Source organism: Echinococcus granulosus (assembly GCF_000524195.1).
Source record: "Echinococcus granulosus chromosome Unknown EG_S00035, whole genome shotgun sequence".
NCBI classification, from domain to species: domain Eukaryota; kingdom Metazoa; phylum Platyhelminthes; class Cestoda; order Cyclophyllidea; family Taeniidae; genus Echinococcus; species Echinococcus granulosus.
In genome coordinates this window covers 535,959-549,510 of record NW_020170415.1, presented here as the reverse complement: position 1 = coordinate 549,510, position 13,552 = coordinate 535,959, and the positions used below count along the sequence as shown (strand labels likewise).

The window sequence follows — 13,552 nt, the reverse complement described above, 5'->3', positions numbered from 1 at the left end:
TATAAGAACAAAAATAGGATTTTTAATTTGACGTAAACCCCTCTGTACTAAGAGGCTCGAGAATGACTGCTTTTTTCGCATGGAAAAGTTGTTTACATAAGGAGGTGTTGACCAGTTCTCCACCACGCGAATTAATTGTTTACATTATCTACGTGCCAAAAACCAGAAGGTAGTCCTTCGTATGCCTACATATACAAACCAAACAGCCTTCAAGTCATCCAACATGCACGTAGTATTTGCTAGACCACAACAAGGAACCAAAAAACAAACAAGATTTAATGTTCGTACATTTGTCCGAAATTAAAATGGGTATCGAAGACTTGTAAGAAATCCAAATGGGCCAATTCTCCAGGGTCCACCAGCATCTGTTTCCCATACCTCGCACAATCATTCACACCACCTGTATTTCCGTAGCTCTGTCATCCTTTTTTCCCTCCTGGGTGCATAAAAGTAATAGGCTGGACTTCAGCCTACAACTGTCGGTAGGAGGGTGGCAAATAATGCACTCTACGAAGATGGTGCCATTACGCCCACACCGAAACAGCACAGTCTACCAGAGACTAGCATTAATAATACAGCCTTCCTTGGTAAGGCCCACAGGTGCGAGTAGTAAACGCAGGCCACCCTATCCGTCTCAAGGTCAACCGGTCGGGGGGTCGCATAAACCCGCAGATCCACGCAAACATTCGCACACATACAAACACAAAAAAGTCAGATCGAAGTGACCGATACACACATACAAACACAGATATGTACGTATGCACGGACATAAACAACCATGGAGATCGGCTCTGCGTTGATATGACGTTGCCATAGTCACGAAAGCGTAATGCCGTGGTGAAGATGTGGCCAAATTTATGTGGCTAGAGGGGGAACACTTGTCATTGCTGTCGATAGTTTAGTACTTCCCGGAGGGGAAACCGTTACATGACGTCATTGGCATTTGTAATTTTTCTCTCCCAGAGACACTTTAACTTACTGCTAATTAGCCACAGATGGGAGATTGGGGAAGTTTAGCGTCATAATTTTGGGGTCAAAAAACAAGTTTTTCCAAACCTCAGGGTGATGGGAGTCTTTTCTACTTTATAAAATTCCTTTAAAGATTGGATTTCTCCTCTTGAAGACGCGGCTTCCAATCGTTTTAATTTTTTGGTAGTAAATTCCAGTATGCATGCAGGTAGATCAGGACACCGCCTAAATGTTTGGACAGCCAAGTTGCGTTCTAAAAGGCCAGCTGTGTGGAAGATGTGAAATGGGAAGAGCCTGAGAGCTACGTGTACACAGCTAATGGGAAGTAGCAAAGTTGGCAAGAAAATGACACCGGAGTTTTTCGAACAAAATGCCAAGTCTAACGGGGGGGACCAGGCTTCACAGCACCAAATGGGCGACCAACCGAACAAGAGAAAAAAATTCAGTCTTCCCCCTTCCTCTATCACAATATAAAGGCGAGTAGGATCAAGATGGTGTGCTACTGCAAGTGATTTTATTTCAAAAACGTAGGCCCAGGATGAATTTGACTAAACTGTCAACGTCAAATTAGTAAAGCATCGGGTTGGCTTGTCAGAAAAGGCCACCTCCACCCACTAATAAGTCACCCCCTTAATTCCTGTCATACCATTGAAAACAAGCCAAGATTTTCGGAGAGGTCATGGAAAAGGCTTCACACCAGGAATTGTGTTATACAAACAAATACGTCAATCGCGTGACATACACGAGTGGCCAAGTGTAATAAGACGCCGAAGTCTGCAGGGCGTATGAATCAGCTCAAGTCACCTCACTCTAGGCGGGGACCAGATTAATTTCCAAGATGTTGGGCTAAAAAAACAGGTCTCCCGATTCATCCGTTCAGAAGGTTGAAAGCTAACGGGAAGTAATTAAAGCAGATGCCTCCGACCAAAGGAAATGAAATTAATCATTGGTGTGCCGGGCTCACGTCGATGCTGAACACGTAAGCTTCGCCGGGATCAATAACCAGGATTCTATGCACGGAGTCGGTAAGTCGGGAAAAGGGATGTATGAGTGGGACTTCGGACAGGAAATGAAAAATTCGGTCTAAAAACAACTACAGTTTATTAAAAATAGGTAATCTGAGTCAATAAAGGATTGTTTTTTAGTCACAGATCGACCAACGCTTTTGATGGAGATCCGTGACAAATGGTAGATGGTGCATGTCCACGCAACATGTGATGAGCTGAAAAAAAGACCAAAACAGTGCACTGGCACACGAGACAGCAACAAATAGCGCAGCCAGACAGGACGATGTGACGTCTTTATGATCTTCCCCCACTCCCCCCTCCCAACCCCGCTCATCTGCGCCTGGGAAAGGCGACGACTAGACCTTATGACCACATGAACAAAGCAAATAAAACTCCATTCACGTGACCCAGAATTAATTGAGACACGAGCGGACAACGCCCGCGACTACATCCCATTACCAACCATCAAATGCGTTTTTTCTGTATTAGAAGCTCAGGGCGAATGCAATAACTCAAAATCCGCGAGGAATGATAGCAAATCCCCACGCGCATCCCAGAGCCAGCGGCCTTGCTTGAGGCACTAAATTAAACAGTCATCGCGCAAAAAGTCCAAACAAGGCACCACACAGCTGACAGTCCGCCACTATAGCAAACAAAAAATGGGTTTGGGTCGAAAAATGCCGAAAGTAGGAGCCTGCCCCATGCTTCGGATGAATGCCACACCCCATCATGGGGAAAAAGTTGCAAAAAGTCATAACCGCAGAGGCAATACTAACGCCATGCGAATAGGTACTTGGACGCAATTTATTATTGATGTTGTAATGATTACATTTACTATATGCATCGTGAATGTACGCATTAGTGCATGTGTGTGTCGACTCATGCAAAAATACAGCAGTCAGTTGGGAAAAGAGCTACAGTAACGTGAATGGGAGATGGGGCGATCGGGACGAACGTGCACACGCGGAAATGGAGGAGACATACACACAGAATTACACTTGGATCAACACTCACAAACTCACATGCCGAGACCCATTATTAATAAGCACGGGAAATGGAAGAGTAGGTAAAGAGAGCGCGCACGCAATTTCAGTCGGTGAAGGAGTTTTTGTGAGGACTCAGAAGAGAAACTGCTTTAATAAACCGCATAACTTCGAATTTTGGACTGCAGACAGCAAGCGGTGATGATGGCAGCGATCTGAATGAGGCACAGGACGCCTGCCGTCGCAATTATGATATACATGGAGGACTCAACTTTGCCCGTGATTACGCTCCAACAGGACTAGACGGCAAAAAAAGCGAAGTCACACGTATGAAGCCTTACCTTTCGAAACACGTACAAGCCGCAGTTCACATCGGGCATCTTGAAACCGCAGCACTGAAGCTACAGAGGAGGATTGTAAAACAACAAAAAAGCGCCCACCTCTCGCTCAATCTGCTGTCTGAAAGTGGTGTCAGGATCGCTAAAAACCTCTTCAAAACGCTTTGAAAGGAAGTCCATCAACTAGAAGGGAAAGGGTATGTGCGTAGAGGAAGAAAGCACTTACCTCATCCTTGTACATAAAAGCAAACACAGCTACAGCAATCTGGAGGCACAAAAGAATTGCCACAATGACGGCGAACTAAAGTGGATAAACAAAAACAACAGGGAAAATTAATGTTTTAGAACAGTTTCGAAGTCTCAAATGTCCTTGTGGTTCAGGTATGATTTCGCATCACATCCATTATGATTACTCAGTTATTCAGCAGTAGTAAAACACATTCCATACTTAAACTCAGGACGCAGTTTTAGTTGGGTCGTTATTGTCTAAATGGATTTAGCTATCCAAAGTAGTGAGAAAGAATATCAAAATTGCCAAACAACGGAACCTGTATCGGATAAAACTCCAAATGCGTTAATGCAAATAACCAAATCACACTTCTAGATGAGGACAGACTATTTCATTTGTAAGATCCCGATGGTGAAAGATTGAGAAGTTGGCTACGGGTGCAAGACATCTCACAAAAATATGAGACAAATGGGGTACCCGAGGTATTTATAGTGTCTCCAAGCCCACAAAGTAAAAGCCACTACCTCAGATTAAACAAAGAACTTTTCACAAAAATGCGAAACGATGGAGGCTACTTTGTTGGCTTTCACGACGAAATCAAACTAGACGCTAATTTTGTTCTAAATTAAAACTTTAACAGTTTCACTGAAGAAGGGCTATCAAATAGTTATTCGAATCTCAGTTTCAGTAGAAGCGAGAAGTACAACCCCTTTCAAAGATAAAACGATAACAATGAGCTACACTGAACGTACCGTAATGAGCATACAAGGACTTTCGTAGCAGGCCCCGCAGCACCCGAGAAAACCAACGACAAAAATGATAAATCCCAGCACAATGACGGCGATGGAGAAAACTTTGACCACATCCCCAAACTGGTTGCTGTAGAAACTCAGTTGATACAGCAAATACCCACCGAAGCCAGCCAAAAATAGACCAAAAACCTGAAAAAGGGAAGCAAATTAAGCACCAAAGCGTGGAACCTACCTAGGATTCAAGGGAAAATAACTTAATCGAAGCACATAAAACACAATGTAACTACATGCACCGTGCGCTTGAACTCGTACATCAATTATTACCATACAACAGAAAAGAAGTCTCGAAGCCAGTATATGATGCCTACTAGGGGTTACTACTACTACTGAGCAAAGGCCATTTAATTTGAGGAGAGCTATTATGCTGCTAAAAGGGTAACGATAGAATTCCAAGTAAAATCAACGGACAGGCAAGGTTGACCTGCCGGCAACACGACATTAGGCGCATGCGTATCTGACAAAAACTCACGAATACTATAAAGTTGAAGAAAAATGTGCAATATTTCACACACTTCATTCCACCTTGAAGAACACCCATTTCCCAAAACCGATGTCAAAAGAACAAACGATAAGTCGACGGTTGAAAATGGCGCCTCTCAGGCAGTATGAATTAATACGAGGGGGTTAAAAGAAAGAGGGGTGTAATAGCCTATATTTAAAAACGCAATTAACTGCCTATTTTTCAATTAAAAACCACATATAAAGTAAACTTTTTTATTTATTTTAAATTTAAAGTGATTTTAAAGAATGCCAGAACCAAAACTAAGGGACAAAATATTACAAATACATAGAGCCAGGATTTCTCAGCACACACAGACCTGAAAGAGAAAAATGAGGTCGTGAGTAAAAAACGCAATCCTATTTTTAACCAAAACAATGCGATGATTTCAAATTGTGCTTTTAATTTCTATCTTAAACGTATCTGATGGTCCAAATTGTGGAAATTTCGATTTTAACATAAATTCCTCTCCAAAAGATTGCTTTAAGTGCCTTGCAGTTAGCATTGCTTTTACAGCTAATTTAGACTAGTGTGCGTTATAAAGATATTTAGAGGGAGCTAAAAAATGTTGATTCACATGATCAGAGGGAAAGTTACACAAACTGCATCAAGAAAACTCATTATGCTTGCCCTGATAATGGAAAGCAATGCGTTGCTTGTGTGTAATTCTTCGTTTTGGTGGTAGTCTGCTTGAGGTCTCCTCCGTTGTACTTTCTCTGGCCGGCCTCCCCTTGGGCCCTGCTGGTAGCTCCAAGTACTTCTCTATGTCAATGACACATATTCTGGTTAAGTATTGCTACTTTTATAATCTTTAAGGGAGTCTTGAAGCACTTCATTAGCTTTGGAAAAAAGTAAACCCAATCTAAGAAGACAGCTACTCCAATTTTAACTGCCGGTTGATAAACTCCAGCTTACTGGAAGAAGGGCACATGCTGCGGTGGCAAAATCTGCAAATGCTCTCAACACGAGAGATGTAGATAACGTCTGCATTTGGCAATTACCACTGCCTGTGTTCTACACGAGAGCTATTCACAAATGAAGAGCCACTGATCGTGTTATTATGCCATCTGAGAAAGTTCTTTACGGAGGTGTCTACCGTACGTATATGAAGACATGAAATATATGAACTCGCTAGACCTCCTCCACCTCTCTACTAGCCAGACTGAATCTAGACATGAATGAAGTAGAAGAAATCAGCAAGGAGGAATCGACATAAAATCCTACCCCAAAAAGTTATATTAAACCTCATCCTTTGCTACATGAAATGGCTTTCAGATGCCTAGACCTACGACAGCTCAAAAAATGAGCAGTTCTTAAACAAAAGGAAACTTTAGCTACAGTAAAATTGCTAAAAGGAACAAGTAACTTTGGGGTCAGATATTTTCTCAATTATACGGAAGTCCAATGACTGGCGTGGTTTGTTCGTGGAAGTTTACTACAGCTCCGATTCAACTGTGATGATTGACGCAGGAATTTAACTATGAAAAGTGGTGTTGACAAAGTTCAACAAAGAAAAGGGGTATGTACGATGTTAATCGTTTATTTAACTCTCTGTTTTGGCAACAAAGAGCTTAGAGGCTCCGCCATTGTAACTCTTCTGTGTGATCTGGCCTCTGAGCTACGAAACTGTATATCGCGAGTACATACTCTGTCCAAGTATTCACTTCATTGAAAACTTCAGGCAGGTACATAGGTAACAACCAAGTGTATATATAATAATTAAAATTAACGCACTGCATTCATTAAAGCGTAGGGCACCGACACTTTTCTGGGAACAAAAGATGACATGATGCACGAACAGAATATATGTATATTTGACATACGGTAGAGCTAGGGTCTGCTGGCATAGTCGGAAAGCCGGCCCACTCGGTGAAAGAACATAATCGGTGACACGAAGTAGGCCTTTACTAAAACTCAAAGTTAAACAACATACACATTACATGGTCACTCTAGTTTTTAAGCGTCGTTCTTGACGATCCTATAATCAATCTTTCACATCAGCCGTCCCAACGTAATTACAGCTGTAAGAAAACCCCCACAAGCTAATCACATCGGTCATCAAATTTTCACGTAACTAAGAAGCTATTAAGTTGCAACGTCACTGGTACCTCTTAGCGATTTTACTGAATCAGGAGTTTCGTCCGACTTTAGCACTGTGATGGGTAATTGGCAAATGTGCACATCACTAGTCGTAAGAACACCGGCCTGAATGCAGTCGTACAGCAAATGGTAAGATTGAATATAGTTCCATAAAAAAAAGGTTTCGCATCTATTCCTTTAGAGCTACCCAGCCACACCAACGTGGTGTCCAATGAACCAGTAGAACAATGTGAGAGGTATCGTGCATTTGCTTCATTGTCGTCTTCAAACAGGCGGTGTAAAGAGCTCTGTAACGAAAATTGCAGATGGTTCACGGCTACTGATAGTGTCGCTTCATTTGTGAAAATGGGATTCTATCAGAACGTAGGACTGTAATACTTACGTTGTTTTAGTGCACCTTTCAGGGATGAGGCAACCTGGAAATTTGAATCTGGCGGGAGGGTCGTCACCTTCAGTGCCTAGTTGTAGTTGCGGTTCTTCCCCTCCCTAAACGTTGTACTTTTTTCCCTGATCTTTTCCTCTTAATAAATATGTCAAAATTAAATCAACCGGACTGTTCTAAGAACACTAGGATCAGGGAAGAGGAGACCAGTGAGTCTCGCTCTACGGGACTAAGGTAGTCGCCAGATGTAGATATCATTTTCAGCGCTTTTGCTATGCGTCACTATCGTTTCTCTCATCCGAGTCTTATGCAATTCTTCTGCCCAGTTAAGGTTTAGAACTCAGTAATAGAAATTAGAATAGGTCTTTTAAGAATACGACTCGCTTTCCACCGCCACGATGCAGCGTCTTGGGACTTTTGTTAAGACGAAAGAATACGTAGTACTCGGGAATACTATTCTACGTAGAGCGGGGGCATGGGAACACCGGCATGGTCAGGGGGACAGCCCAGCAAGCAAACAGGCAATGGCGGAGACCTAGAGTATCTCTTTGCCACAGCTAAAAGTTATTTGAGTAGTGTAGTACAAATGCTTTCCTAAAGAGCGTTTATAAAGCTTTTATCACCCTAAATACAGTAGTTATCACGAATTATTTATTGCATAAAAATTTGGCTCAACACATACTTCCAAATGTTATTTCAGTTAAGTAAAATAAATTATAGGTAGCAAAAAATTTTTTAAAGGAACAACGACTGCGTGAAGTTAAGTGTTTTTTTAAATTTCAAGATAATGATTACGTTAACTATGTCTATTTGGCAAAATTTTCTAATCGAGCTTATATTTAATCACGATATACAACTTTTGGACTTGTGACGCAAATAACGGTGGCCATTGTTAGTGCATTATTATAGTTATTGCGGTTGTTTCTATAATCTAATTTGGCTTTACACCGCCAGCGGCACGTTTTCAATTGCTGCGCGTGCAGGTATTATGGGTTGCGCACGTGGAGATGAGAAACGTTGTTGAGTTTATAAGGCAAAGCGAAGTACGAGGTTTTCAACGCCGTATTGTTGCTGATTTCTCTGATAAACTATCTTTTGACAACGTGAAACTTATTAACCCTGATTCACCTGTTTCAAGTCGGTCAGTATTTTTATTAAAAATAAATTGTGACAACACCGTAATCGCTGCCGCACACATGGAAGGGGTTGTTGTTTTGTACAATGGCTCTTCAGGAGCGTGTATTGGACAATGCGAAGGCCATGAAAAGTCTCCTTGGACAATTACGGTTAGCCCGTCCCCGATATATTTCGCTTTGTCATCTTGTTACCCTATTAAACGTTTACGAACTAGCCCTTATGTTTATTAAATATTGTCTTCTCCTTTTAGTTTCATCCGTCTATTCCTCACCTGTTGGCCAGTGGCTGCCTTGGTGGCCGCGTGTGCTTATGGTCAATTTTAGAAAATTTTTCAAAAACTTCAGGATGCCACAGTATCGTTAAGCCTAGTTCTACCTGGGAGCGACTTGGAGCTATTACTTCTCTCGCATTCCACCCGTATCGTTCGATCCTCACCGTTGCTTGGTAATTTTTATGTTTTCACTTTACTATAACGCATGAACCATTGATTCATCATTGTCAGTAAGTAATATATGCTCATAATTTATTTGAATCATTGTTAAATAAAGTTTGTTTTCTGTTATTATTAACTAACTATTGGCAGATGTTTTGCAGGGCCCAAGAAATTGCTTTTCTTGACTTTAAAGAAGATCGCGTCCTTTCTGTTTGGCGATTTGCCTCTGATGGCTCCGGTGTTCGATGGGTACACTTTAATCCTGATGGATCAATTTTCTACACAGCATCCTCAAACCATCGTCCTCTTGAAAGTAATTGCTTGCGGCTACCCCCTATATCAAACACCATAGAATTTTCCCCTCTACACGGGATTCCAGGTGTGTTAGAACTTAATCCACGTCCTTCGTTTTTTAATTCCCCACTTTATGAATTTCCGTTTTGTTGCTCAGGCATAAATCCTGCTAAAATACTTCGTGGTGAGCTAGTGTATTTTCTTCTTGGACAATCGGCAGAGTGGTATGAGGGTCATGGAATTTGTCACACCTGTTCTCTACGATTGTGCGTATGGGCCGCTGGTTTGGTTGCTGATTCGAGTTTTCCCCATCGGAGAGTCCCCCTTTCCGAGGCCGTAGATCGTATTTTGACCGACGTTGCCTTGACCGTCCCCAATGGCTCCGCGAAAGTTGAGGATATAATGGCTTTACGCCGCGAGGACCCATCACCCAATGCTGTAGTAGTGATTGAAGACTTTCCTTCCAGTGAATGGTTCCTCTCCAAAGGCCCCTGCAACGTGTACTGCTCTGCGGCGCAACCCTCGATGATGTGTTGTCTGGGGCACATTGGCGATCTCTTTCTGACTCATCGAGACCTTATGCGCTACTCCCTCTGTCGTCGATGCCTTCAGAAATTTTGGCGTTGGGCTAATGATAGCAATCGGGTGCAGTGGTTCACCTGGACCCAGTCCAGTCCAAATCCCCGTGAAAGTAGAAAAAGTGCTCCTCCTCAGGTAGATCATCATCTCATTATCATTATTTTAAGTCTGGGGATGAAAAACGTATTTACCCCATTTCATCACATCCCAGATACCAGACCCGGGGGTGGTTCGCTCTGCGAGAGTGTGCTATCGATGCTGCCAAGGTCCGGATCAGTGCTCAACGCATCCAAATGCGGTCTCCGTGCGAAACGAACTGTCTCCATCCAGTTCACTCAAACGGCAATCGCTCACCCCCATCAGTCGATCCTCTGTGGCCCCAACTGTATCCCTCCACTTCGACGCGACTGCTACTGCTGAGGCGGGTGAATGCAAAAAGAAATATTCTGTACGTACTATATTCATTCATGCTCGATTTCAGAACTTGTTATTTGCGAGTGAATGTTAACGCAACTTGAATGACGGCATTCGGAATGCAATGTCTGAGGGGGAGCTTGATTTGAGGAGCGTAAGAATGCGACAAACAACGGCTTTCGTTTGTATTTCTACTGTCTCTACTCTAGTTAGCAGTGTGTGCGCAAATAGTGATGTAAGCCTCATTCGTGCGGTGACCTCAACCTCTTACGCATATATATGCGAGTGTGCGCATGTGTGTGCGCGTAGGAGCTCCTTCGACCGGCATATGGCCTATCGACTGCGTACAAGTGGACGTCGGCCGTTGATGACTCACTGTGGGTCATGTGTAATCGCTGTTTCCAAATTGGTTTGAATCATCGTCGTCATAACCGCGATTTAGTTTGCGGGCATCGTGATTCCCCTCAACCCTTGAATCGCAACGCTTTGTTTGCTCCCTCTCCCTCTCTCTCTTGTGTCTAGGCCTTTTGAATAGCTCTATCATATCCATTGAACCACCAATTTCTCATCATTAACGTTTATCTTTCTTTTTGGGCGCTTAGGAAGGATACATTTGTAGCAACGACAACAGCGGGCTTTCCGGAGTCGGAAACTATTCAGGCCCTAACTATCTGTCGAAACAATCCCTTGTTAAGAGTCTTCCATCAGCCCTTGCTTTGGCTTCAGAAAAAAACCAACCACGCAACAACGGTGAGTTGTTCTTACACTGTACTTGCTTTCATAACAAATGTGAGCTAATTTTTAAGATCCTAGACGTGCAGATATCCTATGTTTAAGCCGTTTACCATTTTGACTGTCCTTGCACCCGACCTAGGGGGACTCGTTGATAGGCTCATTAAATTTGATCCACATTAATGTGTGCCCGTATTTGAGCGCCACCGTCAGGTGAGCTGATATTTGAAATTACGTAGTGGCGTTCATGGTGATAATGATTGTCCTCCACGTTGGAAAGCTTCTTTGTCACATTATTGCTGCATCTAGTTCAAACTTCAAGGAATTATCAGTTCGTTCGTCACTCTTGGCTTGGATGTCTCCTGGGCTCGCATGATTTCCTTACAATTGCTATACCTTAAAAATCTTGTTAACTGAGGAGTCACTGTGGTGATAGGAAGGGTCCAATTAATTTTACATTAACCACGCACTGTGAGTGCGGACGAGTGCACGTGCATGAAGAGCGGTTTGACCCCGCACATATTTGACTAACCAATAGGGTGAGGCACTTATGTTAGGTCACCGGATTATCTGTCAATCATGGCTTCGCATTGTCAGCCATCACGACGGTGGTGTTTTTTACGCATTTTACGTGTCTAACTGCCTCCTACGATTGTGGCGAGATTTTCACCAGCGATCACGAGCTTTTGATATGTCATTATTTTCGTGATGCATTCAACAAAGTCGGTCGTTGGTACTAGGCGCAAGTGTGGAATATCATTTGGTCCAGATGGCCCCTCATTTTCATTCCTCTTATCCCAGTTCACATCTCCAATAGCAAAGGTCCCCATTAATTACTCCTTTAATTCGCACCTTTTAGTGCACGTGCGGACACATGTGCAAGCATTGAGAGACGGGTTTTCTGATGTGAATCCGGCCATTCGTCGTCAATGTCTTGCGCTTTGTCTTCACTCCATGTCCTCCTTCATCCGGTGGTTGGCATTATCACCCTTTGTCATTATGCACGTGGTAAACAAATCTGAAAATATAGAGCATTTACGCTTGAGTGAGGCCGTGTTCATTTCTTCTCTTTTAAAAGTCCGATATTCCTCCAAAAGACATAAATAATTTTATACCGGCTCCACAGGTTTAACTACTTTTCATAACTAGCTAGACTAGTTAAACTAATGTAGCAGTGCAATTTCCTTAACCTGATCAAAAGCGCCACCTCCGAGATGGATGTGGATGCTGCTCAATGAATTACCACTTAATCTAAAGAAGCTCTTCCGCTTCGACTTGGCTCGAAAGCTATGTTCTCGGTGTCATGTATTGCTCCCAAGTCAGTTGTCAGCACGATAGTGAGTTCGGCTAACTTCTAAGTCACGTGCCACCTTATTTCCCAACCCCTTACTACTAATAGTTATATATGAATAAATGGGGAGATAAGGGTTACCTTCATGTTCTAATTTGTCTGGTGACGGCGGCTGCTCTTATTCTACGTGCTTTCTAGAGTACTGGATCAGCATTACCTACCATCCTGTGAACTGAAGTAGCTGTGCACACAAATTGTCAAACAAGTCCGCTGCTTCCCAAGTAATTTGGCGCAGATTTGATGGGACGACTGTCAAAGCCATTTCGCTTTGATCAAGTCCATGCCAGGTCCTTTTTTCGAGCTGACATCTGTCTGATCGATTTCAGGTCCCAGACCTTTAAAGGTCGCATTTTTACTTACGTGTAGTCTCACTTGTGTGGCTCTCGAAAAAAAGGAGGTAGAACACGAGCTAGATTGTGGGTTCACTGCCTTCTGGGGCAATGCCGACAGAAGGGTTGCTTGTCCTTTCGCTAATGAGACTTCGGCGTAAACTAGATATTTCGGTGCTCTACCATGAAAGTTGCACTGATTGTCCTTATGCCGATGCTGTTTTTCATCCATTTTATTGTTATAAACAAAACCAATCAGTTTTCGCCTCGAGTTGATGAAACCATCATGAGTTGATAAGGGAAACAAATTACACGCTCCTGGCACTGCTAGCGGGCACAGTGGTTACGCCGTGGTTATGTTTTTCGGGTCTGCTTCTCAGTTGTGGCGGTGCTGGGTTGGAAATTTTTTTCGTTTATAAGTGATATAAGTTAGAGAAAGTTAATTTTTTGCTATCTTTCTGCCCACAGATCTGGAAGCCTCTTGTAAATGTGGCGATATCGCCCTACAAGCAGCACCAATGGATGAGATGGCAGAGAAGGAGCTTCGCGTTCTCTACTCCCATCTCTTCTCCTCCGAAAAGAACACAACCTCCCTCCCCTTCTCCCTCCAGCACTTCGCTAGCACCCTCGCCAACATCTTTCAGGAGATGGGCGAGCATAGCTCGGCGTGCAATCTTCGTGTAAGTTCTTTAACTTATTTACTCTTTGTCGTTGTCAATCACGAGTAGACCTTTCCAGATCTCCCTCCAGCTCTTTATAAGTAAAATTTGATGGGGTTGTTTTTATTATAAAAACGCAAAATTTTAAGCACCATTTCTGCTCTGCTTGGCCTTACGTGTTTAAACTGGACCTAAATGATCTCTTCACAAATCCTTGTTATTTTGAGTCCGGAAAGCACACTGCACCACTGCTGACCGCGTGTTTTTAAGGCTGTAAAAAACTGTGAAGTTGGTAGATGAAAGGT

General features: G+C 42.9%; 2 protein-coding genes across 2 annotated transcripts in view; one reads left to right on the top strand and one right to left on the bottom strand. All coding sequences in view use genetic code 11, as the record gives it.

Moving 5' to 3' along the window:
• Positions 1-3,111: 3,111 nt before the first annotated feature.
• On the bottom strand, positions 3,112-4,876 carry EGR_05083 (integral membrane protein; the record flags this gene model as incomplete). Its single annotated transcript, XM_024494332.1, has 6 exons — positions 3,112-3,258; positions 3,301-3,360; positions 3,400-3,480; positions 3,524-3,598; positions 4,279-4,467; positions 4,808-4,876. 6 exons carry the CDS (start codon positions 4,874-4,876, stop codon positions 3,112-3,114), a joined length of 621 nt encoding a protein of 206 aa, XP_024351281.1.
• Positions 4,877-8,326: 3,450 nt separating this feature from the next.
• The window catches only part of EGR_05082 (Activating molecule in BECN1-regulated autophagy protein), a gene marked incomplete at both ends in the record, with an annotated part of 8,570 nt that continues 3,344 nt past the window's right edge, over positions 8,327-13,552 (top strand). Inside the window, 6 exons of the mRNA XM_024494331.1 lie at positions 8,327-8,605; positions 8,707-8,900; positions 9,051-9,897; positions 9,974-10,210; positions 10,779-10,926; positions 13,057-13,268. Coding sequence (XP_024351280.1) covers positions 8,327-8,605; positions 8,707-8,900; positions 9,051-9,897; positions 9,974-10,210; positions 10,779-10,926; positions 13,057-13,268 — 1,917 coding nt within the window. The remainder of the gene's footprint in view (positions 8,606-8,706; positions 8,901-9,050; positions 9,898-9,973; positions 10,211-10,778; positions 10,927-13,056; positions 13,269-13,552) is intronic.